Below are 27,859 nucleotides of genomic sequence, written 5' to 3' on the forward strand. Positions count from 1 at the left end.
TTGTGCCTTAGCTCTTTGCAGTTAAGCTTTGCTGGCACTTTTAGGCAACTGTACTCCAAAATGGCAAAGTAGTTTGGTTTGTCCTTGACCAGTGTTCCCAGTCCATAGGTCCCAGACCTTTTTCACTGTTACACTCTTAAAAATTCACGCATCAGTGTGTCTTGATGATTGTCTGTCCCTACAAGCACAGTGTCAGGGTTTTAATAGTTGCTTGGTGAAATAAATGATTTTAACGCACAGAAGTAGGGGAGCACATAACCTGAAATTAAAACTGAACATACACATCCATTTGCCTCTTTGTTTTTGTTTGCTTTTTTAAATATTTTTTTCTTTTAATTTAAAAAAAAAAAAAAAGGGACCATTTTTTTTCCCGTAATTTATTTACCATTACAAGCTCAGGTCAGTTTCTAACTAAGAACACATTTGGAAGTGCTTTTGTTACTAAATGCTTGAGTTGCAGCAGATTGAGTGATCCTACCCAAATTTCCCAAGTGCTCTGGCAGTCTGTCCATGACTACATCCCCTGATTAGTCCTACACCTCTTAATTTTAATTTTAAGCAGGGCTGGAGGAAATGCCAGCTTTGAAGAAAGAAGCTTACCCAGCCACTAAAAGGAACATGTAGAGGGCATGCTCTACCCCAAGATAAAATTCTCTAGACAGGAATTGCAAGAGTAATCGGAACCAGGCTTTCTATAGTCCCAGCTCTTCTGAAAGCTAATAGACAGCATAAATATACTCTGTGCAATATCTGGGGAAAAAACGTTGAGGGGGTAAAAACAGCCAAGACTATGCTGAAGGGCAAGAAACATTATGCCTCCTTTGAGTTGTTGTAGTAGCTAATTGAAGGATGATTGTGTATGAACTGCTGCACTTCAAATTCAATGACAGAAGAGTAGATCCAAATAAGCCAAAATTTTTGAAGGCAGAAAGAGAAATTGTTTAAGTTTTTAGCTGATGAAGACAGGTTAAAGAATGTATTTAGCTGGGTTTTTTGGGCCCCCTCCCCCCTTTCAACCTGGAGCTAATAAAGGGTGCTGTCATGGAAACATTAGAGACCAAACATAGTCTAAATTATCTGACCTCTGGCACAGGTAATGCAAGTTTTGACTTACAAGGATTATCCAGAACTAAAGCCAGAGGGAATATAAGGTTGCTATTCATTCACACTTTGAACAAAATCTGCCAAACAATCCTGGCTGAGGTTATGTTGATGTATGTCTGTATTGTACAGTGCATAGTAAAATGAGAACATTCAGTTTGTTTTATCCACTTTTTCATTGTGCCTTTGGGCAGACACAAGTCTTCATATTTTGCCAAGCAAGCCAGCATAAGGAATTTATGAAAAAAGAATAATGTAGGAAACAGAGCGTTTTGAGATTGAAATGGAAAGCAGATGCCTCCCAAGGAGTGAAGGCAATATAACAGGAACATGGGTGGATGGTGGGAAGGATTTCTAAAGAGACACAGGTGACTGAAGAGGAAGTAGGAAAAAGCAGAAAAATGCTTTGCTGTATGAGGTTTAAAATGAAGGCAAGTTGCTGCAAGTGTGATAGGCATCCTTCACATTACTGTGGTGATGGCATGGCAAATTGAGCCCAGTAGGAATGGAGGAAGATGATGGATAAGAGGAGAGAGGGATTAGGTACTGGGCCAAAGCCATGACATGTGTGTTGAACTCTCAGCTCAGCCTATATTTTTCTTGCAGTCTGCTTTATTCGTTATTTGCAATGAGAGGAACCTAAAGGCCTAATGAGCGCAGGTGGGTTAAACCTCCTCCCCAGCAGTGAGCTAACTGAGGGTTTGGTCATGGAAACACTCAAGAATGACTTTCATTTCAGTAAGATTTAGGGTCAAGTACGCTCCTGAACACTGAGTCACTTTGAGGAGCCTCCAGTAACCTGCACAGAGTGAACGGTACACTAATGTATCTGGGAATGGGTCCTGAAGAAAGCTTAACCAGTCCTCATGATGTAAGTGATAGTTTAGTTTCAAGTGAAAGCAGCTGGATTTGGGGCTGTGTTGTCACCCTTCCCTCCATCCCCTATTTTTGCCAAGATAAATGTTCTCTCCACTTTACCTTTACTCATTAAACTGTCTTCTTAGCTGTCTCAGATAAATCAAGAGAAGAACATGTTATACTGCACAACCAAGTGGTGAAATTCAATGAGACAATTTAATAAAGTCTCTCAAACTATTGATAAGATAAGAAATGACAACCTATTAGGAGGTAAAGCTAGAGTACATTTTTTTATTTATTAAATCTTTAAATGAGGAAGAAGTTGGAGTGGATAAAAGTCCCACTGCAAACAGGTATTTTTCAGTATTTGAAAAACTGCTTGAAGTTAATCATTGTTGTCTGAAGTTCTTCATTATTTGCCATAATATATGGTTTTATGTTCTCAGAAAACTATTTGATAAGGAAATACAATGCCTTATTTCTCCAGTGCAAGCAAATCATTCTTGTGATATGTATGTACAGGTCTATAGATATCCTTTCCTTTAAAGGGGAAGATAGACATACAGCTATAAAAATAATGCCAGTTGGTTTTTTTTTTGTTTTTTTTTTTTTAAGTAATGAAGGGGGAAGCAAGTCCTGAGCATTGGCTAGGCAGGAGAAGTGGCACTGTGCTTTGATGCCCTCCTCAGCCTCGTATGCTGATGTAAAGGGTGGTGGAAACTGCTCCTGTCCTGAGCTAGTGATATTTCGTTTTTTTTTTCACTCATTACTGGTGGGTGAAGATGATGGCAGCAGCTTGGGGCAATCTATCCCACCAGATGAGCTTTTACACCAAATAATAGCTTTTCTTAAAGAAGTTGCAAAACGCTGGTACTATACTCCAGTAAATCAGGAGCCAGCCTTCATGCCTTGCCCCTTGGAAAGTCGTGGGTGTCACCAGGCAGACCCGCTGCCTGCACTCAGCAGCTTGGCCTGCTGCAGGCTGGCGTGCAGGTGATGCAGCTGGGGGCTGGTTTATGCCCTCTCTGCACTTGGGCAGTTTGTGCAGTTGCTTTTTCAACATGTCTTTCCAGCTTGAGAGTCACTGCTGTCAGCTTCCCGTCTGGATGAGCAATGAGGTCCTTCAAAATGAAGACATGTTCTAATTGAGTGCCTTATTTTCTGGAAGGCTCTACATCAAAATTAATCTTAGTGCACAAACTGATTTCCTTGTTTCATTTGTTTCTTGTTTGTTTTCTGATTACTTTTTTGTTGTTTTTATTTTCCCCAAAAAGTACTATAATTTTAAGGAAGATTGTTTTCCTCTGGTATAACAGCTGAATAGCATGCTTCATCATAAGAACAAGTGCTCAGCTCAATTATGGTTATCACCTCTTTCACACATGAGTACCTGAGTCCAGCAATTAACAGCTTAAAGCCAGCATTAGGGAGAGAGCTGCTTGGGGTCAGGGCCCACCACGTTGCTCAGCTCCTGAAATGCTGCTCATATCAGTGATTTGTGCTTCATCTGGAACGTGGTGCAGTGACCTTATGTATCAGAAAACTTTATTTGTGAACAATGTTAGTATTGAACTTGAGCTATGTCTTGGATCAAATGGATATACCCAAGCCCCTGTGATATGTATGTTCTGTGGGTCTCTCTGTAGATGAAAATTATTATCTAAGGCTCTTTAATGTGTTATCATTCCCACAGTTATTTTTAGTAGGGAGGGAAATTTTAAATGAATGAAATTTTGGTAATGTTAATGCTAATAGCCCAAATATAACCCATTTGCTGCTCTGGAGTGGAGAGATGGATGAATTGGTTGGTGGCCAGTGCTCTCTGCCCACGTCTGGGAGGAAAAGCTATGAAGGTTCATCTGCCTGGAGGAAAAGCAGAAGACCTAAGGTTCATCTGCCTTGTGCTGGGTAGGCAAAAAACACACCATTTTGAACTGGGAAATAGCAGATAAGAACGTAATAATAGCTCAGCCAGTGAGTCTATGCATTTTCTGAAAGAATGGGTATCTGCGCAACTGGAGTTAGTCATTGGTGCAAGTGTTCTGCGAAACCCAAGTGAGAATGGAAGGAAGTAATGAAATCAGAGGTGTTAAATTGTGTTAATGTTCTGAGTGGAAATTCAGGTGAAGCTGAAATCAGTGAAACTTTGATTTAATGTCAGAAAGCTCTGGAAAGAAAGCTGAAATATTCTTTTCCTCCTTGATCAGCCATACAGCTGGCTGATGTTTCACAATGCATGAAGCACAGCTTGTGAATACTGGGGAATAAAAATTGGTGGGGGATGTCTCTTGAAAATCCCTTTTGTCTGCTTTACTATTCTAACAAATTTATAGTTCATTGTGATGGGAAAAAAATAATCAAGCAACCTTTAACTGTGTGTTTTCCTCAGTGTGATGTTTGAGCTTTGGTGAAACTTCTTAAAAAAGCACACGTCATATTTTTGTAGAGATAGGATGTGCTTCCTTGGAAGCAGCACATAAAATCCGTGTGGGTATGGAAAACCTTAATATGACCACAAGACAATAGGAAGCCCTCCTGCTGCTTATCAGTCTGGGGCCAGGGGCTGGGACAGCATGACAGACATTTTAAGGCACAGAGATGGATGAGTTAAAATTCTTAGGAGGGAGAAATGTTTCTGTAAATATTTGCATTAAATTATAAATGTCTCTAAAAGGCAATACACAATGTTTTGAGATTAGGCCAAAATGTGCTTTAGTTTCATATCTTTAGAGTGATGTAGAATGATAATTGTAGAAGATAAGTTAGTAAATTGAAAACAAGCGAGGAGACATGATGCCATGTTGCAGTACGGCCTGAAATAAATTACTTTCTTTTTCCAGCGAAGAAATTCATAAATAGTAAATTATCTGTTAAGAGGTATCTTCTTAAATGACTTTGTGAAGTATTGAAAATGCACGCAGTATAGCAAATATCCAGGATTATGGTTTTCTCAAATGAATTTGCTTTCCGTGAGAGATGCGAATCTAATTCTACATCGTGAAAGCCCCAAACAAACAAAGCTCCCATCGAACTTTTAAGTATTTTAAAGTCTGTTATACATATAGCTTAAAGTTTCCAACCAGTGTATGTGATCTTTGGTCTTGTGCATGTATCTAGTTGTATATATTTGTTCTTGCTTATGTACAATCAAAATCTCATAAATCCATGCTAATGACTGCAAGACCTATTATGAATTATTCAGTTTTTAAAATTCTTGATTGAGAAGAAATGTAACAGCTTGTTCATTTTATTATAACTGTGCATACTAGATTTAATTATTTGCAAGATCATAGCAAAAGGCAATATATTTTGTAAATAGGACTGCTTAATAGTGTGGCACTTCAATGAGGCAATCTGATATTGAATCTTTAGTGAGGAATGAGTAGCTCATTTTTATTTGAATTATAAATCAAGTAGAATACTGCAATACAGTTTAGTAAATTCTGCTGTGTTCTAAAACTAGCAACACTGTAGCTGTGAATGTGTTTCAACACTTGGTAAAATTAATGGTGTTTCCACCAGGGACTGAATTAAAACTGTGTTGAAAAACTGGTTTGTAGTAATGTTTTGTAATTATCTGGTACCAGCTGTATTTTCTGCCTACTTTGAGTGCAAATATCATCCTTCTCATGTCATATAGCAACTCTTACATATAACACAGCTTTCAAGACTCAAGTATATTTTTAAGGACAGCGTTGAGCCTGGTTTGGGTTGTCTCTCCCCCTTCAAGAAAACAAGGTAAAATTTACAAAAACGTGAGGTGCAGCCTCTTTTCCCCGTCAGGACTCAGGATCTGTGTTCATGCAGTGCTGTGCTCTGGAATTTTTTTGTGCCTCTTTGCTTCTCTCCTTGTAAACACAAGGAATGTCATGATTGGAGTTTGTGGGCACAGAAAGCAGTTTCTTTTTCCTGGAAGCACAACCCTGCCTCTCGTTGTCCATTGTCAAAACTGGTACTGCTTTTCTGGAGTTTCTGTTGGTTGATTCACTGTCAAAACATACCAAAGGCGCTGAAGGATTGGGTGATAGGTAGCGCAAGCTTTGCTGCTCTGGGCCATGAGATTGCTGCTGTTCCATCCATTGGAGTTACTGACGAAAAGTTATTTTCCATGGATCATTTTCCTTCTCTTTGGAAACTGTAGTTAAAAAGTAAAAATAAATATTTTTACCCCAAGCCCAAGAAGTGCAGATTGGGATCACTTACTGCCCCCATCTGCCCACTAGCGGGCTCCTCGTTGGAAGCAAGGCGCTGGGGCCCCCCTGCTTAGCAGGAGCAGAGCACCAGGCAGCAGCCATGCAGAGCCCCCTCTCCTCTCCAGGCAGCTCAGGTTCAGCCCTGAGCTCCTCTCATCCTGCCTATCCATGTGCCATGGCATAGGCATATGGTGAGCTCATCCCCAGAGGGGCTCCATCTGGCACCTGGAGTGCTCAGAGCTGCTCAGCTCCATTGTGCCTCGGGGCTGTTAGGGCACAGCTACAGTATGTGCAAAGTGAACCCCACGGACATCAAAGCATGCCAAAGGAAATGCAACTTGCTCATTTTTCTCCCACGAGATCTCAGTCAGTAAATACAACATGCATCCTTTCTTTTTCCTTCTCATTTTTTTTCCCTTTAGATACAGTTTCTTAAAGTGGTTTTCTCATAAACACATGTCATGATAGCAAGCACCATATTTTGAATATGTATTTAATTTTTCTAGTTGCTTTTTCTGAAGCAAGCCATGCTGGTGATGAGAACTTTACAGTTTCCAAACTGTAATATTGTCTCCTAAATTAACAGCAGCAAGTACAAAAGAATAGTTTTTCATTGAGGAGATTTCTATTATTTGCAGAAGTACCAAATTTCTTAGTGTTGAAGATAGCACTACACATAGTTTAAACTCCTTAATCTTGATATCCAGCTCTATAATCTTGATATTCAGCTCTATAAGACTATACATAAAGTTCTGCTGTTGTCTGAAACAGAATAACGTCTCTGAATGTGACAGCAGAAATGTTCTGGTAGTGTAGGCTGTCTGTTCTTTCTGAATTGAGCACCATGGATACCCAGATGTTTTGAGTTGTAGCCAGTTCAGCAAACATTTATAGTTGCGTTAGATTTAAATATATATATATGTGGTTTGATACAACATACCAAATGCAGACAAAAGAGAGGATTCAGCTAACTTCAACAAATCTGGCCTGCTGGAGAGGTTGCCATTTAACATAAAGGCAGGAGGAGGGGATTCTCTGTTAAAATGGATAGCAGCAGAGGTGTTCTATGAACCTGAGTGCGGTTCCCTAATACTGCAGCGTGGGTTGCTGGGTGTTGGTCAGGTAGCAAGTGGAGCTACAGAAGGTCCATTGCACCTATGCATCTCCTACGTCTCAACTTGAGGCACGGCTTCAGGGTGCTTTTGTCTTGGTTCCTCTTCATGGTAACAATCCATGCCAGAGACAGGCCTGGAAGGATTAATAACATGCACAAAATGTTCCTTATCTCCATATAAATGGATTTTAAAGGAACTGGAGCGCTTCAGATGGACGAGAGCAGGCACTGCTCCAACTCATCAGAACGGTGCCACTGCCTCTGAGTCTGAAGCACTGTCTTTATTATGTGTGCCGACATGTATATCAATACTGTGAAATCACAGCCCTGAAGCATTTATAGCACGGCTCCTGTCTCTCTGAAAGGACTTGCTTAACTGTATTCTTGCCCGATAGCTGTGTAACTGCTCCCAAAGTTTGGGATCTGTTAGATGGGAAGCAGGGCCACGTGCTCCGGTTTGGAGCTGGCCAAACAACGTTTCTCAGTTTCTTTTTTCAAATGTGTCAGAGATTGGGTTGTCTACAGAGCAGTTATATCTTTTATTCTATTTAAAACTCTATCTTGTTTCTGCAGTGCTACACTGAAAGACATGAGCAGATGATCAAGTCCATCAAGGTACTGCTGGTATCAGTGTAGTCTCTCTGTCATTTGTTTTGTTCTAGGGCAGGGGGCTGGTGATTCCATGTCTGCCACTAGTAGAATGAGTTTACAAGGTATGATGAATAATTAAGTACACCATATACCACTACAACATCTCTTGCAGCAGTATACATACAATTCCAGCACATTAAGAATTATGTTATGATAATGGCCATTGGCCAAGTTATTCTTCTGCAGCGAGAAGGGTTATGCTGTTGTAAAACTGAAGATTAAAATCCAGTCCAGTGGATTTTAGTGTAAATAGTATTAATGATACACTTCCACATAAGAATGAATGCAAGTTTCTATTTTAAATAACTTGGATTTCTGCCTTCTAAGAACACAGCTGAGTACAGTCTGGCTTGAACTTGGATACTTTAGGGTTGATTAAGGCCAAATTCTGTTGAATTTCCAGTGGAGTCAGTGAGCAGACAGCCGCTTGCTGAGAACTCTCTCTTTCCTTTCCCCACTAATATCATATAATTCTTTGATATTTTAAAAAGAAATTATTTTGCGTATGACCAAATAAAATATATAAAAAATCCTTACCAATTGTTATTTAAAATATCTTCTCAACTAAGAAAGCAGAGCCAAACACAATATATTCCACACCAAATATTCGCTGTGTATGTTTTGTACAGGTTCTACAAAGGAGCTGATTGAGAGCTGCTGTGGAGCTGGACAGCAGTGGGCTATAGACAACGGGGAGTGCACAGAAACTCCTATCAGTGGAGTGGATGGTGATATTTGCAGGTACGTAAGTCAAACCCAATCTTGTAGTATTAATGTGGAGAGCAGCCCTTTAGAATAAATCAGATGGTTGTCCAGTTCATGGAATGTTCAGGAGACTGGGAACTGTTTCGTTTTTGGTATAAATTATTGGTAGACTGGAACATACCATGGCAAAATAGGAAGAAGGATTTCCTCCTCCCTTTCCTCAAAATCCAGTCAGAGCAAAAGCCTTTTAATAAGGTTTCTTCTTCCTCTCGCGTGAACAGAGCATGAATTTTTGTTTCCAAGTTCTACACACATCTGTGGAGTTGCAGATAAATAGAAGAGCAAAGTGTCTAAATGTGTTTGTATTCCATTTGACAAGTGCTAAAGGCAGCGATTATTTCTGTCATTAAATGACATGTCTACTGTCCAATTTGAATGGCTGCTGTTTCAGAAGCCTTGATAATGCTGCTGGTATCGTTAGCATCTGGTCTGAGTGAGGGTACCAAGTTTGAACTCGTCAGGAAAAGGAGGATGAGTACAAAGTAATGTGGACAGTGTATTACCCTAGCTGCAGTTCATCCATCTCTCTCTCTTGCCTCTGCAACTGAAACATGCTTTGGGGAGAGCTGACTGCAAAGTTGTCTGAAACTCCAAAGATCCAGCATAAGCAGGTGGAATCCTCTAAGAGTGATCCCAGTGTTCTCAGCATTAAAGAAGTTTGGCAAAATCTTTTTTTTTTTATCAGAGTTTGTATTACTGCACCTTTGTGAAGTTACTGGGAGATTAAAATCCCCCCCCACTGGGAACGAGCATGATATAACCCGTACATACCAACTGTCCACAAAGTAAAGGTAGATTAAAAAATTCCAGCCTCAGCCTCAGTAAGTGCAAATCCAATACATTAATGAGTTGCACCTGCACATCTGAGGCTGAGCTTAGATGAAAAAGTCAGATCCTAAATGTTTCAGTCCCTGTGAATCCCTAGGATTTAAAAGAATGTGAGAGCAGAAGTTCACTTGTTTTACTTAAAAATTTCTGTCCTGTCTCAGTTTTAAAGATTTAAGAAACACCTCTAAACATCCTGTTTAAAGGTACATTTAGTGTAGAGAAGTATTTGAAAACCTTGAAGGCACAGATGCTGCTCTCATTAGAAGCTGTGCCAGCACATGGAGCTGCTCACCATGCACGTATCTTTATGCCCAGTGTACCATCTTGTGTGCCAGAATCCATGCAGGTAGCGCAAGCTCCTGAGACTGCAGCTAACTCAGCTCAGTGCCTATAGAGTTTAGAAGGCAGACAACAGATACTAATTGCAAGAATTAGTTGCTGTTCTTCCAGGATAATTGGTGTCTAAACCTGGGTTTTACAGGTGACCTCAGTGCACTGAAAGATGAGTTTTTCCACTGAGGCAAACGATTGAAACCCCCACCATCTCTGTAGAGGTTATTGGGTGTTTACACACAGGCTGCGGGTTAAAGTGTCTGTTGTTTCCAAATGCGGTTTTGGAGTCTTCACGTGGTAAAAATGTAAATGTTGAAGCTACTTGTTGATGTATCTCGATGTCTCTGGACATCTTCTATTCATGTCCTGACTTGGCCTATCTCTGTGTAGTGAACAACTCTAACTGCAGGGTGGGAAATGTGTTAATTGGAATGATGAAGGTGAGACTTTAGAAATGTTTGGGCTAGGGTTAGCAAAGAGCTTGGAAGCAAGCAGGTAGGGGCAAGTGATGTATAAAATGCAATGCCTCACTTCCTTTGAGCAGAAGAATGTGATGTTTTTCTCAGTCATGGGCATGCTGATATTTTCTAATTTGCAGAGGTTTTATGCAAAACCCCATTGCACAGTGGTGTGAATTTTATGGTCTTTCCATTTTCTCCAGAACTCTTTAAATGTCATGCAGTAAAACAAACATTTCTTATCTGAAATCTTATTTAATGTGATTTGTCTGTTTTCATTGATGGTACAGACAACATTGGTACTGTTAAACAACGGGAAGTAGTTACCTACGTAACATGTATACCATACCATATAATGACATGTATATCAGAGATGTTTGTTGTAACTGGGACTACCAGGAAAGAGTTGAAAGAGTAGGAATTCATCTAGATGAATGAACTCAAAATAGGCAAGTTACAGGAAGCCCTGGGACACTGACAGCCAGATCTAAAAATACTCACAGAGCGTGCACCACTGGCTGTATTAAGGACAGGATGTCAGTCAGGATGAAATGTCATCTGACCCCATTTAGTTGGTTTTATCTCACGACTGCGGTGTGTTATCAGAGCAGAGCAATGTTTGTTTGTGTGGTACTAGCATCAGCTGTACGAGTTGTGATTTTGCTGACCCCCTTCATTGCAGTGAGCAGCTCATACCAGTTTAATGCAGTGGCATCACTGCACTGGTAAGCTATAATGGGGAAGTTACTTGTTCTTGAATGTATTTGGGTAATAACCATTCACAGCTCAAAAAAAAAAAAATATTTCTCTAGTTGGCAATTAATATTGGATTAGAAAGCAAAGCATATGGTGGTGGTAATCCCCTTCCTGTAATCAAACTCAAACCACCACTTCCTGGTTATGCTTCTCTTATGGAATCCAGAATAAACATATGGACGCAAAGCAGACAAAGGAACCGCTGGCAATTCTGAAAGTAGCCAAGTGGCTGTCACCAGTTGGTTCCAACTGGAATAAAAGATATGGCTTTCCTTTTATTTATTTATTTATTTTATTGAACCATTAGATTGAAAGCTCTGAAATGGAAACGCTTAGAAAAGAACAGCTTTTGTTTCCAAGGACAACAGTATTTTGTAGCAGTGATAATAGTATCTGACTGACAAAAATTGTTTGCTTGCAAATATTTCTCTTGCAGGGCAGTCGCTTTGCTTTGAGGCACTGGCTGTTGAAATTTGTAAACCTTTCATTTATCACTATGAGGGTACCCCATAGGGCAGTGTCCCCTGTGACTCTGCATCAGCAAAAGATGGACATCCATGGGATCATGGGAAAAGAAAAACTACCCAACTCCTTCATTATCACCAAATCTGCCCAAAAACAGAAGTCTACCATTACTTGTAGCGTAATACAGAATTTCATCTGATGATTGATGTGTTGCTCCCTCTCACATATGCCCAACCTACAGCTCACCTTCTCACTATAACAAATCCAGGAGACTCCCTGTAGCCTGCAGCTCCCATTTCTCACTTTTCCCATCACAGAGCCCTTTGCTATCCCAGGACCAGATGCGTCCCTCCTGAGGTGCCACCCAGTCTGCATGATGCATGTCAATGGGCTGATTCAGGGAGCAAAGCCAAAGGAAAAGTGTGATCATTTTGTCTGCATTTAGTACATGAAAAAAAGCAGGTATCTCTCTGATGGGGCATGGAAAATCCACTGTAGATTTTAAAATAGTCACTAGCAAAGTCATTAAGCAATGAACGTCTATTAAATTTCATTTGGGAATTTGTTGTTATGTTGTTGTTATGATTCAAATCTGTTCCATTTTGACTTTCGGTGACTCTTGTTAAAATGTTTAATTAAAGAGCTTTATAGGAAGTTGAGGTTCCCAGTCCTTAGTACTGTCCAGAGCTTCTGTCCTCTGGCTGTTGAAGAAGTGTGTGCAGATGCATTTTCCTTTCCTTGATTTTTAGAGAAAAAGTTTCTGTTTTCTTTTCTGACACCTTCGGAACGCTCCTGAGAAGGGGGTGAGGGGCTGTTGCACAGGTATGAGATGTAAGGTATGTTGATGGCCAGACTTTGAGAGACAGTGACCTCAACACTTGACCTCTTGGCCTTTATCAGTGCATCTTTTTATTAGAAAGGAGAAAAAATACATCCCACAAAGCTCAACGGTATAAACTTATTATTATATTAATATTGACGCCTGCGTAAAAGAGACATCGAATGTGTGGAATGTATTGTGAATCCAGCAGCTCTGGGTTTTTTTGCATCCCATCCTGACATCCTCTGAATGTCAGTGATCACTTGCCTGCTGTGATCCTTTGCAGAATTGCTCAGAAGCAGTGTTGCATCTCCACCGTCAAGGAGAACAGCTGCCTGGCTGGCATGATTGCTGCAAAGGAGGGAGATGCGTGCGGACCAGAGGAAAGTGATACCTGTGGAGGATCATCATATAAGGTAAGCTGCAGTGGTGCTTCTCTACGTTCTGTTCTGAATATGAGTTATCTTCATTTCATGCATTTAGAAGTAATTTCTTCATGCATCATTATGGAGCTCAGTAACCTATAAAGTTGCAGGAGTGAGGCAGGGAAATTATGCAGAACTACAGGTTTTTGGCTGTAGGTGTTTAGGTTTCAATTGCCTGATGATGCAGCCCCTTTTAGAACTTGGTGGTAATATTGATTTGAACTACTTTCATCTCCGTTTTTAAGGTTTAAGTTGCTCTGCCTTCTTTCTTTGCCAGTAGCTGAAAAGACCATCTTGGTTTTTATATCTGTGGTGGAAGACTTTAGAAAATGACGGGGCAAAACTCAATCAAAGGTATAATGGGAAAACCCATTACTGAACAGTTTGCTTGGGTACAACATGGAATTGTAGCCTCATTTCTCGTTTAAACAAAACGAAGGACTAGATGAACAAGTGTTTTAGATTATGATGGAAGCTTTTGTTCATAAGCAGTGGCAGACCATTAACCAGCGATTCAAATCACAAATCACAAGCCACAGCCTCCGCTTGTATAAATGAAATTTGCTTTATGAGAATCACTGGAGCCAAACCAATTTAAACCAGTTTGAAGATTCAGCATCTTGCCTGTCTTGTTTTTACCAGAAGGTTACATTTCAGAATTCATTTCACTCTGATAATAATTTACATAGCTATATCTAAGTTTAAGTGCAGCTTCTGTTGTCTCAGCAGGAAACTCATTAGTTCTGTCTGTTCTTATACGTTGGTGATTCTTGTGGATAACTGTTCATTGGAAAAGCAAAATGCATGAGCATCTACTCCAGAGTTTAAAGTTTAATTAGTCTTGCCAATTTGTTGTTTTCAGAACTACTGTCTACTTGAGCCTGGAATCGACCATTGGAATGCAAAGAGAATTTATGCATTTGGAAGCAGACAAAATAATTCTGAAATGTGATAGAACTGTTAGGTTTTCACCAAGGGTCTTTTGCATGCCAGGCAGAGCATAGGCCATGCAGTAAGTCTTATTGCACGTGCCATTCCTCAGGAGCAATTGGGGGGAGAAAACTTCACCATTCTTTCTTTAGCTGAAGCAAGTCACAAAGTATTCTCATGGAACAGTTCCTTGTGCTGGTCCCAGAGTAACGTGTTCAGGCTTTTTACTTCCAGGTAATAAACGTGCAGGAGCAGAGCAAGTTGTGAATGAAACGAAGGTTCTCAAGATATGATTCTTAATGTCAATGAACAAATAGTTGTATTTGTTGTTAAATGAGTTGTACAATTCTGGTGAAATCCAGAAGCTGGATAAGAGAAAGTCAAAGCTGCTCCAGTTTTTGCGTTTTGGAAGAAACTTTTTGGTGAATATATTTTTCTATTGGAAAATGAGACATTTGTATTCATCTGGAAAATATGCGAACCCAAAAGTGTATGACTGATTTAGTACCCTCTGTGATGCCTGCACATGGGATAACTGTGAATCAAAACTGAAAAAAAAAAACCAACATAGTTTTCATGGCAAAAATTACAACACTGTGCAGCACTTTGGTGAAATATATATTATACGTAACTCCTTTTATTTTCAGTATGGAAGTTGAATATGCCAAAACTAAATATATTTACAGAAAGTAGAATTTTCAATCGAGTTGAATGTGGGGATTCGGGATGAAAACAGGATTTTTCTTAATTTGTAGCATGACCATAGCTTATGATAGTTAGATTTTTTTAAAGTGATTAATTTGGACATATGGTTTACTCCCTTTAGTGGCAAAAAATAATTCAGCATCTTCAGGAGCTGTGCTGTAAACTTCTCACAAACACATTTGAGTGCAGATGTCAGCCTTATCTGGGGGAAAAAAACCACATCTTCAGGGGAGTGCAAACATGAACAAGGAGTAACTTCTACTGTCTACAAGGTTTTGGGATCTTTCAGAATGAAAATCATGGACGTAAGCATGAGCTGTTTCCAAGGGACACACATTGTGCGTGAAATGCCCAAGAAACTCTAAAGCTACCGTGTTTGACTCTTGAAGAGGGTGACTCAGCAGAAGAGTTTCTGCAGATCGGGCTGCTGGCGAGCAAGTTTTCCTGTCTCCTTGGTGGAGACAGACTTTGTTTTAATGTGAATGCCAATCTAGGATTGTTAATCATGAAACACGATTCTTTTCCATTCCCATACTGCGCCCAGCCCTTACAACAGCACTTTTCTTACTTGCTCTCCTCAAGTCAGAGATCTCTCTCTTGGGAAGGGAGAGCTTAGTTCAGTTTCTTCTGTTCAGCCCTTGGACTTTCCGTTGACATAGCTAACTGGTGCCAGTTTGAGTTATGGCCTTCATTTTATGTGTCTGACGCCTGCTCAAAGCCTGAATATTTGAATAGGCTGAAATCACTTCTCTTGGTTCAGGGAGGCGCTTGGAGTTTAGCTGCAAACTATAAATGAGTGCTGCTGAGCTGGATGTCTTGATTAGCAGAAGTGCAGCAGAGGGAAAGAGCCTGAATTTTATAACTATTCAATCAGAGTGAAGGCATCTTAAATCTCTGTGTTAGGGATGTCAGGACACTTCTATTTAAATCCAGACAAACATCTTCAATTCACGTATGGCCTCTGTATGTCTCTGTAGCAGACAATTCTTCAGCTTCCTTGCTTGCTTAAGGATCCACTGTGCATACACCTCGTGGACTTTTTGAAGTGTATATGGGGTTTGATAGAATTTTGATAAGATAGAATATATAAGATATAGTTTGATAGAAGTTTGATACACTTTTCTGGCTGAAATGTGCAGTAGGCTTATATATAATGGAGTAAAGCACAAGGCTGTTTTTGTCTGCAGCCTGCAGCAGCAGAAGCTGCAGGAGAGTCTGCATTTAAGGGATGCCTCATTGCATCAGCCTAGCAGTGAAGCTGCTGCTTTGGATTCACTCGGGAAAGAAAAAGAAGGCAAACAGCTCATAAAATATACCCTAGCCTTGCTCTGGGCACTGCTTCGGTGGGATGGGTCAGGGACAGTCAGGTAATTAAAGGTCACAGTGGGTCTGCAGGGCAGTGAGCTGTAGAGGAAATAGCGTCACTGACAGCTCAGGGGCTGCTGTTGCTCCTCGTGTCTCTGCAAGGTGTTTACAGTTCTTTCACGTTGCTTCAAGCAGCTGGCCATCTTTCAAGATCCAATACAAAGATGTATGTATCTGTATTATTTTGCTTCTAATATACTGTAAACAAAGCAATGGCTACATGCAAGAGCTGGAGAAAGGCAATCTGTAGCGCTGCTACATCATTCCATGTGGAGTCACTGAAACTGGTGTAACAGCAAGACGTTGTGAGTATCTTAGTTGTGACTGACCCATTTGTGCAAGAATGGCAAAAACAAGCACAAGTAAAGCTTTGATGTTTGCAACCTAAGTGCTTTTCCAGATGTTCCACTGTTAAAGAAAGTGAAGATCAGTTCCAGGTGTGTGTGTGGGCTCTTCCCTGAAGCAGACTTTATGCAATCCTTGTTACTAGTGATCTCCTTCCTTTTCAGCAATGCTGTGATTGCTGCAATCTGGGCCTGCGATTAAGGAGTGAGGGGAAAACCTGTGAGTCCAACATAAATCTGGGCTACCCCTGCAGTCACGTGATGCTGTCCTGCTGTGAAGGTGGGGATCACTTCATCCATCCTGAAATAAAAAAGCATCCTGAACCTTTGCCAACTGCAACACCTGAGAAGAGTAAGTGTCCATTTTTAATTTGAAGACATTGCACGTACAGTCTCTGTCTCACGCTGCCATATGGGGAGGTGCTGGAAATCATAATGCTGGAGCAGCACAGTTGCCTTCCCTCTCAGACCAAGTATAGAGCGACTTGTTCTTAAAATTGTTTTGAAATAGAAAAAAATATGTAGGTGTTCCTGATCCTCAAAACATACCTTCCCTTTAGTGAATTCTTCCCCCAGAACTGCACAGCACAGAGACCTGCTGCACAACAAACAGAAGTGCTACTTCTGGGTGATACGCAGAGTGTGACATGAAGACCAGCTGGGTGAAACCTGCATGGCAGCTTTTTTTTTCCTTCTCTTTTCTTTTTTAATCTTAAAGATATTTTTAGACCGCTGGAGGACAGGAAGCCAACGATCCTGTGTAAGAAGCAAAGCTGAAGTTTGTCACTGCCTTTTCACAGAAGCTGTCCTGATTTTGAATGAAATGAACGATGAGTTTTTTTCCAGACAAAGTAGTCCCATCCATTCTGATTGCAATGAAACCTTCAGGGAACAGATCTCCTGTTGTGCTACTTAACATCGCAGGAGCTGTCCCAGTGCACACACTGGAGAAGCCCCAGAGCACTGCAAGTTTAGTTTGTTCTTTCAACATATGAAGTTAGCAACGCTGAAGAGCTAAGTCAAAGCCCTGCAGCCAGCGAAGCATGACAAAGGAAGCATGACAAACGTGGAGCTGAGACAGTTATGCTTCCTCCCTCAGCCCAAGGTCACGCTCCTTCCAGCATCACTCTGCAGCCACCTGTCATGCATGAATTGCTTTGTAACCTCCTGGATAGGCTAGGGTTCACATTTTGTCCATTCTCTTCTCGTGAAATAAATGGTGTTTTTTTTTTTTTTGTCTCTTGTCAAAATAAGTAATTATTTATTTCAGTTTAGCAGAGATTTCACAGAGCGACAAAATTCACATGTATGTGTTTAAGAAAAGCTGACCGTGAAACTCACTGAGAATTCATTTTAATATCACAAAGCCTTGCCAAACTTGGTCAAGAGATGAAAGATGACGAGTGCTTTTCCCAACATTCAAAAACAGTAGATAAGATGTCATTTTTAAGCGGGCCCCAGAATATTTGTAATGCTAGGTGCAGAATTAGCTAATAAATCAATAGGTAGTGGTGTTGAAAAGCTTCCAGACTAACTGGTTAACCTTTGCTCCTGTAATTAAAAAAATACCAGCATGGTTCTGCAGTGGAGATGTCTGTCTGTGCATCTTTACTGGAGGAGACAGTGGACGTTCAACACTGGTCTTATCTTCAGGATGGGTGCATTTTCACCTGTTCTTGAAGTAACTATTTTGGGTAGATTTTACTGTATGTGGAGTTTGAACAATTGAACAAATGCTCCATACTGTACAGACCTAATGCCAGAGCACTTGTTAGAGAACCAGCATGTTTTGTTCTGTGTTAGTTTCAGAGACAGAAGATCACAATGAAGCTTTGTCCATCAGTAATGAAGCTGAACTTTCGAATAATCTGCCTGGAGATGACCTGGACGAATGTCTTCTCTATGGTGGGGAACTCTGTCAGCATTTGTGTATAAACACTGTGGGGTCCTACAAGTGTTCGTGTTTCCCAGAATTTACTTTGCAAGAAGATGGGACCAGCTGCTCTCCAGGTGAGGAACATGAGCAGGAAACACCACGAATAATGGTGATCTTCTGCTGCCTTTATTGATCTACCAACTACCGAGCCTTTTTTTTTTTAAATCTTCATTGTAGATGTGGAGTTTTTTACAGGTAATAATGCATGGATGCTTTCCCTGGAAATTACGCTGGTTAAAAATGTCAAGAAAAACAACACCCTAGGAAACTTAGATTATGTTTCATTTTTTGTGTATCTGTGGCATGATATCAGGGTGGGCATTTAATGTGTTCCAAGCAAGACTGTTTCCACTTTTCACACAAGGAGTTGTAAAGATTGTTAATGGAATATCTTTTCTTCTTAGAGTCATTTTCTATTTCACAGTTAGCTTTCCTTTAGACAAACTTTATTTGGCTCAGACACACAGCATTACTTCCTGAGCTTCGATTTTTATCTTAAATCATTAAAATCTTTCAGTGATACAAAATCCAGTTTTGTCAATTGCAGAGGAAGTCATGAAAAGAACATTTATTGTGTAGTAATTGTATTGATGTCTGGATTTCTCCAATGGCAAGATTTCAAATCAGATAACCCAAAAAGTTGAAACTTTAGATTAGTAACAAGTGTTTTCAATTACTTAACAAGCAGAAGAAGTGTTGCTATCCCATGACAAAATTCCTCAGACTTCAAATTCTTTCTGCTCAAGCCAAATAATGAGCATTCAGTATGTCATTCTTCTCAACATGATGTTACAGCACTTACATCAATAATGTGTTTGACAGCGTTTCTGCAGCAGCTGTCTGCTCTGTTATGTATATTAAAATTCTGGGGAAAGAGCCTGATCCAAAAGAGGTAAAGAAAGTGGTTCCTATTTTAGCTCTGCAAAATTTGGCTTGATCATCCACCTGGAGCATATCTGTGTTTTTTGTTTTGCTTTGCTTTGCTTCTCTCATTACTAACTCTGTTGAAATGCAGATTTGGGTTAATCTTGTATCTGAGGAGTCAGTATTCTTGGCAGACCTGCAAGACTGCAGTGCTTATGGCTGTGCCAAGAGGTGTAGAGGGGTTTACAGAGCTCAGCTCAGCTCAGACAGAGAGTGGAGACACAAGGGTAGAGGACTGCGAATGAGACATCTGAGATGCATAGAAAGAGCGAAGCGTAGAAGGGCTGCTACTGTCATCCTGCAGTGCTGAGTCAAATTAAAGGCTGGGCAAGGGAGATGGCAGGGCACTTCCCTCACTAGTTGTGTCTAAAGCATATGTGCTCTTCCTGGCAGTGTGGCATTCTGGCCTTTTGCTCCTCATCATTCCCCTGTGTTTGAGCACATCTGTCATGTTCTGTGTGGAGACCTTCACCAGATGTCTTTAAATCTCACACTGCTGTCCTACAGTTAGATATCATGCTTTGTATTTCTACCTGTCCCAGTGCCCCGTGGCATTTGGATATGCCCCAGTCATGTGTCTTGCATTGGCCTTTCTTGTACTGTGACCCATTGCATGTTTGTGATTTGTTTTATTTATGATGAAATCACTCTTCCCCACCCAAAACTTGTATAGCAATTGCACTTATTCATTTAGTATTTTCATTATTTGTTGGGTGATGGTTTTCTCTGGGTGACAAGAAGTACGGATTTAAGTTTACATTTTGATGATGATACAGAGCTTCTTTAAAACATAATAATAATAATTTAAAAAATGAACAAATAAACCAAAATCCCATTCTGATACCTTTGAAGTTACTGTTTGCTGGAAATCTTGATGACAGCAGCTGTCATGTTTCCCATTTGGCTTTGTAAAAGTCATTGCAGACTATCCTGTGCTTTTAAAGGTGAGCATCTGCTTTTCATCTGTATTGAAATACAGAAAAAGTTTGAACTTGTTTTGGGTTCTGCTTTTTTTCCCTCTCATGCTCCAAATGAAAAACAGCCACTGTCCTCAAAATAAATGAGTATTTGAAAAAATTAACACTTTGATTCATTAGATGTTGACGTATTTTTCTCTGTGGAAGTTATTTCAGCCAAACTCCCTGATCTGTATCTATGACGTTGTGAGCTCTCCATTAACTTGCAGCACTCTGCATGTGTGCATACTGTTACAGCTGTTCACATCAAACACTTGGCATCCTGCAAAACAAACTGGTTAGCTCCATTCACAGACAATTGTCCATGTCACCAAGGTGTTTTCTCCTACAAACCATGATGGAATGGGATGAATGGGACTGGGACCCTTACCGTGGGGTTCCTGGAGGATGTGATATCACCCCTAATCCACATCTGCCTCCCTTGCCTTACAGATCCTGACAGAGCACAGGTGACAAGGCTGGAAGTAGAACCCACTGTCCCCCCAGCAGCTTCTCCTTCTCAGCCTCTTCTCATCGTGTCCTTACAAGAAGAGGAGGATAAGTGTAAAGGTATGTCAGAGGGATGCATTGCAGATGCAAATGGATGAGGAATGTATGAAGAGCCAGAATAAAACTCCACACATCCCTTCACCAATCTGATTTCAGTGCACATCCTTAGTTATTTACCTCTGGTATAAGCCTGAGGAATTATCAGGGGAAACCTGAGGAGGTAATTGGAGGCTGTACTCTGATTTGGGGGTTATTACACACCTGCTATTTAGGTTAAGGTAACCAGCACAGCTGTGCAGCATAACTTAAAAGAATAGAGGTGGCACAGGTGTGTTTCTGTGTAATAGGAGGATTGTAAGTAGTGATTAGGAATTCCTGGACAGATTGTTTACAAACTGCACTCCCCATTGTCTAAGATGGGAGTATATTTTGATGACACAGAGGTTTGTAACTTCAGCTGATCTGTGTTGTGAATACTAATGTATTTTGCAATTTTGTTTTGTACAGATAATGGCCCCTGCAAGCACATCTGCAGTGTTGTGGAAGGAAATGTTGTATGCTCATGTTTGTCTGGATATACTATCATGGCTGATGGGATTTCTTGTGAAGGTAGGTGGTTACGGTTCAACACAAAGACATAGCTAAAACATTTTTATATCATAGAATCATAGAATGGCTTAGGTTGGAAGGGACCTCAAAGATCATCCAGTTCCAAACCCTTCCATGGGCAGAGTTGCGCCCCAGCAGATCAGGCTGCACAGGGATCCATCCAGCTTGGTCTTGAAGACCTCCAGGGATGAGGCATCCACGGCTTCTCTGGGCAACCCATGCCAGTGCCTCACCACCCTGAATAAAGAATTTCCACCTAGCATCCAACCCAAATCTCCTCTCTTTCAGTTTAAATCCATTCCCACTGTCTATGTAATTGATAAAGATGTTGAAGAGCACCAGATGGACCCCTGGGGGACACTACTTGTGACAGGGTTCCACCTGGACATATATCCATTGACCACAACCCTGAATAGTCCATCCTTCACATCCATCCCTCTCCAGTTTAGAGATAAGGGTGTGGTGTGGGACCATGTCAAAAGCCTTGCATAAGTCCGGGTAGATGACACCGGTTGCCCTTCCTTTGTCCATTGATGCTGTCAGTAGACCCCACTGGTCTTTGACATCAAGGTATTTTATTAAGGGTTCTTTATTTTCAGTATTGTGAATTGCAAGTGGCAAAACTGTATCATTTGAGAGCATTTGGCAGAAGTAATACCAGGACTGCTTCTCAACTAACTTCTGAAGCATGTCTATGCAGTCTGCCTGTTATCAGATGAAGACAGGCCTGGTTTCGTGCTCTTTTCCCCTGATGTCTCAGACTTCTTCTGAGCCCTCTTAGGTGTATCTTCCCACTGCCTCTTCTCCCCAGGCTATGTCTGTTCAGCTAAAGATGTGCAGATTCTCTTCCTCAGAATAGTAGCTGGCAAAACATAGGCATGTTTGATTCCTTGAGGAACCCTCCCAGAGCTACAGATCTGCTGAGTTACCTGTTTTGACTGTAGATTTTTTTTTTTCTGCTTACTTTGAAAATTTGAGGCTTCACTGGTAGGATGGATGTGCCATTGTGAGCTGGCACAGCTCCCTGGGTTTCACTTGACTCCGAAGTTCAGGCATCAGCATGATGAACAGTGAATTTCAAAGCTACATCATTATCATTCACGTTATATAAATTTTAAATTGACATGTTTGTGTAGTCACAAAGGATGTCTTTGCACTAGAAAGATTTTGGGATCAGAAGCAATGCCCTGTGACATACCGTAATTATAAATCTATAAGTGCGAGAACAATAACAGCCAGTAGTGAAATGCAAGTGGAAGTTTCTGAACTCAGAGTTGCTCACAAGTGATCCACATCCCTCTTAATCTCATATCTTATTGAATAACAAATCATTTTGATGGAATTCCAGATAGCCTGTGAAGAAAATGGGAATTTAATATCTCCAGATAAATATTCACTGTGCATTGCTTACTCAAGTGTGGTGGAAGCTAATTTGATTAATTAATGTCAGAATCAAAACGGACATTTCAAGGCAGTCACTTTCCTACAGGAGGTGAAGAAATTCAGTAATGTCACTAGAAGTAATGAGTTTAAATTTTTAGCAAGAGGCACTTATAGTCTATATTAAAATAGGTATTTGATGGTAAAGGTTGGTAATGCACTGGAACAGGTTACCTGGGAAGTGTGTGTGTTACATCTGTGTCACTGCCTACTTTTAGGAACGGCTCCTTCTGGGATGACAAAGGCACAGAGGCATGAGCAAGCACTAGATGATCTCTGAGGGTTTATTCTAGCTGTATGTTCAGTGTAACACTGTGTTTTTTATAGCACGTGCTGATGTGGTAGCTCCAAGACACTTCATTTAGAGATCTCCAGTGTGAAAGTAATGTTGTTTCATTTCAGAAATAGTTCTAATAGAATTCTGTTTCTCCCTTTTGGTTGCAACATGTTGATTCAGATTTGGATGAGTGCCTCGCAGGTGCTCACGCTTGTTCCAGAGGACAATTATGTGTGAACACATTGGGATCATTCTACTGTGTGAGCCACAGAGTGATCTGTTCCGAGGGCTTTATACTCAACAGGCGTAGAAAATGTGTTGGTAAGATGATAGGTATAAACGGTTCACCACAGCATCATAATTCTCCATGCTCTGCAATGCATTTAAACCATTTGTGCTAAAATTTTCTCTAGCCATCTTTGCATATGACATTTCAATATGAGTTAGTAAAAACACATGTGCACCACTTGCTCAACCACTTAACATCATGAGTTGTATGCTATTTGGCTTTTTCCTTAGCAATACATTCTCAAGATACAAATAACTTTGCTTGAAAATCATAAAAGTTCATAACTTTGATGACCACAGCAGGACTGATGACTATTAAACCGGACTGACTGCATAGCAGTTGATCTCCCTGCACAGTGTCCCTGCTGCCAAATTCCCAAACGTCAGAAAGAGCAAAACTTCATAAATAAAGCTAAAGAAATCTGCGTAGGTCCAGGCAGTGGAAAAGATCTGTTCAAGTGTGTTGGAATTTTAAAATTCAGATTAGTCCTCTGATAATTCTGGCACAAATTTCTTTGTATAAAAGTCAAAGATGCATCATACTTTTGCTATACCGTCCCTGCTATTTAAGTTCTTGTAAGGAACTAATCTATTTTTAAAAGCATATTTGAGGGATTTTCATATACTTTAAGAAGCCAGGACCTGTGCTTATGAAAGAATTTCTGTTTGGGGTACTTTTCCACAGGCCTGAGCTGCTGTAGTGTTATGTGATATAACTAACGCCTGGCAAAAGGGAACACTTGGAGACCTTCTGTCACTAATGAAAGCAATGGTGTCTATAGCTACAATGTCATTGGTGAATACATTCACCTTCTTCCATCTGTGTCCTTCTCCAATGTTTTTAACATTCTTTTTCTCACCATCACAATCTCACAGTGTCACAGCTTCAGTTTAGTTCCTATCCTTTAAAGCTCTATGATCTCACTGTAATGAGCATCATATGGCATGAGGACATGAGTGGTGAAGTTTATACAGGCTCATAGTTTAGAGCAGAAGTTTTACTTACTAGCTTCTGGGGTTTCCTTAAAATGTCAAAATTGGATTAACTTGATTTTTAAAATAAGGTACGCTGATAAGCACACAAAACTAGTGAAATTATTTCATTTAGAATAAATGGCTGGGAGAACACCACTGGAAGGAAAGATACCTTTTCTGATCAATTACCATCTTGTGAGATGGACTGTGGTACTTGCAGTTGGCTGCTCTGCGTGGTGTCTTCATGGCTTTCACAGAGCCTGCTGCATGTGCCACACTTCTGAGCGTAGGGTCTGGCAAGTGAGCAGCTGAAGGAGCTGCTTCACCTTGCATTCTGCTTTTGAGGATCTTGCCATTAATCCCCCGGTGTTTTTTCCTGGACTGTTCATTAGCTATGTATCTGTCCTTTTCTGCATCTCTCAGCAGTGTTTTGAAGCTAAGCTGATTCACCCTTGTCAGCAACTTCAGCAGAAGGTGCTGCAGAAGATGCCAAGTGCTTCCTTTCATTCAGTTTCTTCCTTCCCTGTCCTCTACCTCATGAAATCATTATCAAGTTTTATTGTGACTAATGTGAGGCTCACCTCAGGCATTGCTAATCAAAATCCCATTTGTAAAGCTAAAGATCCTCTTCCGCCTCACTAAACAGCAGAGTTCTGTACCTCTCTGATGCAGGTCAGCTCTTTAAGAAGTTTCCTTGTTAAACAATCTAGGAAACATTGATGTTTCTCTTTCTGATGGCTAGGTTCACCCTGCGTTCTCCCTGCTCACCTGACTGGTGCCTGGAGAGCATTTGCTGTATTTGACACTTCTCCTACATTTCTAGTCAAAGGGGAATGCTACAAGCACACTGTGCCTCCTGTTTTCTTCAACTGCCTCACTTGCAGCCATATTTCCCTAAGGGATCCTTTTCCAGCTTAGCTGCTTTTGTGCTCCATCTTGAACTGTCTCAAACACCGTGAGGAAAGGTTTGCTCATTTGTTTGCAAATTGTTGTTGTTTTCATTATGTAACCGAATACTTGAGGGACGAGAGGAACAGCCCTTGCACAGCAACAAAACAGCTGATAACCCATTCTCTGCTGAATTTCCTTTCCAAACTCCGTGAGCTTGTAATTGCAGGTGCGTTCAGGAGCAGGCATCCAGAATTCCTGAAAGCCGGTCACGCGCAATGAGGAGCCTCCAGCTGCTTGAATCGCGCGCACCAGCTTTGTGTAACACTGTGAAAAGATATAAAAATATCCTTGGGGATGAAAGGTCCACGTTCCTCAGAGCCAGGCTGGGGGGTTTTAACGAGGATTGATTTTCCCGGTGACTTTCAGGCAAAGTCATTACCACCACCCAGATACACTGATGAGAGATTACCGTCTCATTTTTGTGCTATTCCCATGCAAACTTTTCCTCCCAGCAGAGTGAGCAGTGAGCGGTCATTTTATTGCTGAGCCATAGGGACTGCGCTCAGCAAAGCCACTAAGAAATGGGATGGGTGGTAGCAAAATAGCGACAGGTCTAAATAAAACAGATGTGTTCCATAAAACAAATTGAGCTGATGGTATTTGAAGAGAAGGAATTCATGAGAAACTAGAGATGCAGGAACAAAAAAAAGTCTGCATTTCACGTTTGTTTGTTTTTTTAAAAAAGTGCAAAAATGTTACTCTAATGTACAAGTAAGTGTTGGAAAAAAATCAACACAGCAGTAGGTAAATGCTGATACTCCTTTGCAAAAATGTCAGCTCCTTAGGTGCATGAACCCTGAGCATATCTGTTGTATATGTTCCGGTATTCAGCAACAATTCCAGGGAAAAGAGAAGTGATTAAATGATTAAATTTCATTCTGGTTTTTAGTGTCATAAGGTGAGGAATGTTGCCACACACATAGAGCTGGTATTTCTCAAAAATTAACTATATAACTTGATTTTTAATATATTACTAAATTAATTTTTCTCCTTTCCTGTTTTTACAAATAAAACCTTGTCCCAATTCATAGTCTTTATCATGTTGGAAGACAATGCTTGGTTCAGTGTTGGCCGTTACATTTATTTGAAACTGAAAATACAGTATTTTTTTTCCCAGTGTTCTGCCAAGCATCTTGTAGACTTGTTGAGTTGGTTTCTGGTACTGGAGACACATCAGTTATGGGCACTTTTGATTTTATGGTTAACCAACAGGGAGGACAAAAGGGTGTAACGAAACGTACTCGCACCTCGCTTCCCTCTACCTTGTGCCATAAAGGTGGAGCAGAACAATACCAGGTACAGCCTGGGTTGAACAAAGCTACTTCAGGAGCTTGTGTGCCTGCCCCAGCACAAACTGGGACCATAGTTACTGAAGATGCCTTTTACCACCCTCACATGAAGGGACACTGTTTTGTGATAGGCTTTGATAGTGATAGCAACAGCATGGATTGACAGAAATGCATGGGAAAGATGCTGCAGTTCTGCAACCCCCTTCTGTGGCCTGTGACCTTTTGGGAACGCATTTAAAAAACGAACAAAAAAAATGGCATGCCTTTTTAATAGCAATGAAGGTGAAGGAGTGGTGGGCTGGCGCTTGGCTTGATGTCAGAGATGAAGATTTGTATCCTAACATCAGACAGAGCTTTGCATACTGCATGGCTCACAGTTTAGTCCTTGCGTCTCAGCCCATGTCACAGTCATTAGGTTTTAGATGTTGTCAGGGTATGACTTGCACACTAAGCTTTCACAGAAAGCAAACGTTCTGCATACAGTCTTCTAGGTTTCTGTAACAGTAATTTCCTAAATTGCATTCTGACCAGCTTTGCTTAGTTTGTTAAGTACTGGAAGTTCTTAAGTTCTGGAAATTAAGTCAAAAAACCATAGCCAAAACATGAAATTATTAGGCTTTTTTTTTTCTTTCTGTGAAACCTTATCCCTCTTTTTACCTGCCTGCACGCACTACTCAGGTGGAATACTTCCTATAGTATTCAAGTTATATTTCATACATGCTTTCCTCCCTGTGGCAATTTTGACATCATACCGAAGTGACTTAAGTTTGTAGGATGCAGTGCAGTGCTGACAGTTTATTTATATGGGACTTTTTGTGGTTGGCAAGAAAAGATCTGTAGTAAAGCCTCTTAACTCAGTGCCAAGACTTGAACCAGTGCACGGTGTTGAGCAGCTATTCACAGATATTTTTGTCCTTTTTTTTTAAATTTCAAGTTTATTCAAGAACTAAGTCTCGTTAGGTGGGAAAGGTCCACACAGCTGATGTTCCTCTCTCAGCATATGAGTTTCTTTTGTTTTTTGTCCCCACAACCACTTCTGAGAATATTATTGTCTACTCTTCGTGGTAATGGGTAGAAACTGGGAAACTGCAAGGAAGACATAACCTTGCAAAGGCTTTGGGACAGTTCCTGCCAATCAGTGAAGAAGCACAACCATTGTGTGGGACAGGCAGAAAGACAACAGCAGTGACCTTGCTGTGGATAGCTGACTTTGGAAAGCAAGTGAACAGTGTGTGAATAGCAATAGCAGTAGCTAACTACAACAAAACAAACAGGTAAACACACAAAAAAAAACAACAAATAAAATACCCATCAATAAAACAAAACCTAAAACCAACCCCATAAATAAGTGAAAAGTGGATTGACACCAAGTTAACATACTGGTCTTACAAATCTCAGTGCACATCACCCGCTAGCTGACTTCAGCAGGAACAGAAATGTCGTGGTGCTCCTCTTCATTTGTTTGGCAGAGAACAAGCTGACACATTTCTGAAGACAAAAGCCCCTAACAGGGCTTTTCCTGTTTTCATGCTCCTCGTGGGGAAGTAATATCTCCGATGTTGTACTTATCTGGGAATGGTGTTCTGCAGCCAA

General features: G+C 40.6%; 1 protein-coding gene across 7 annotated transcripts in view; it reads left to right on the forward strand.

The window, feature by feature from the left end:
• FBLN2 (fibulin 2) overlaps nucleotides 1–27,859 on the forward strand; it is a 119,537-nt gene that overhangs the window by 74,668 nt on the left and 17,010 nt on the right. For 6 of the 7 annotated variants that reach the window (XM_021409630.1, XM_021409634.1, XM_021409627.1 and 3 more), the window contains 7 exons: nucleotides 7,929–7,979; nucleotides 8,547–8,658; nucleotides 12,629–12,758; nucleotides 16,277–16,463; nucleotides 17,915–18,121; nucleotides 20,381–20,497; nucleotides 20,945–21,046. In XM_021409630.1, the coding sequence (XP_021265305.1) occupies nucleotides 7,929–7,979; nucleotides 8,547–8,658; nucleotides 12,629–12,758; nucleotides 16,277–16,463; nucleotides 17,915–18,121; nucleotides 20,381–20,497; nucleotides 20,945–21,046 (906 nt within the window). The remainder of the gene's footprint in view (nucleotides 1–7,928; nucleotides 7,980–8,546; nucleotides 8,659–12,628; nucleotides 12,759–16,276; nucleotides 16,464–17,914; nucleotides 18,122–20,380; nucleotides 20,498–20,944; nucleotides 21,047–27,859) is intronic. The other variant, XM_021409628.1, reaches the window with a different exon arrangement.

This window comes from Numida meleagris, chromosome 11, assembly GCF_002078875.1.
Source record: "Numida meleagris isolate 19003 breed g44 Domestic line chromosome 11, NumMel1.0, whole genome shotgun sequence".
Lineage (NCBI taxonomy): Eukaryota > Metazoa > Chordata > Aves > Galliformes > Numididae > Numida > Numida meleagris.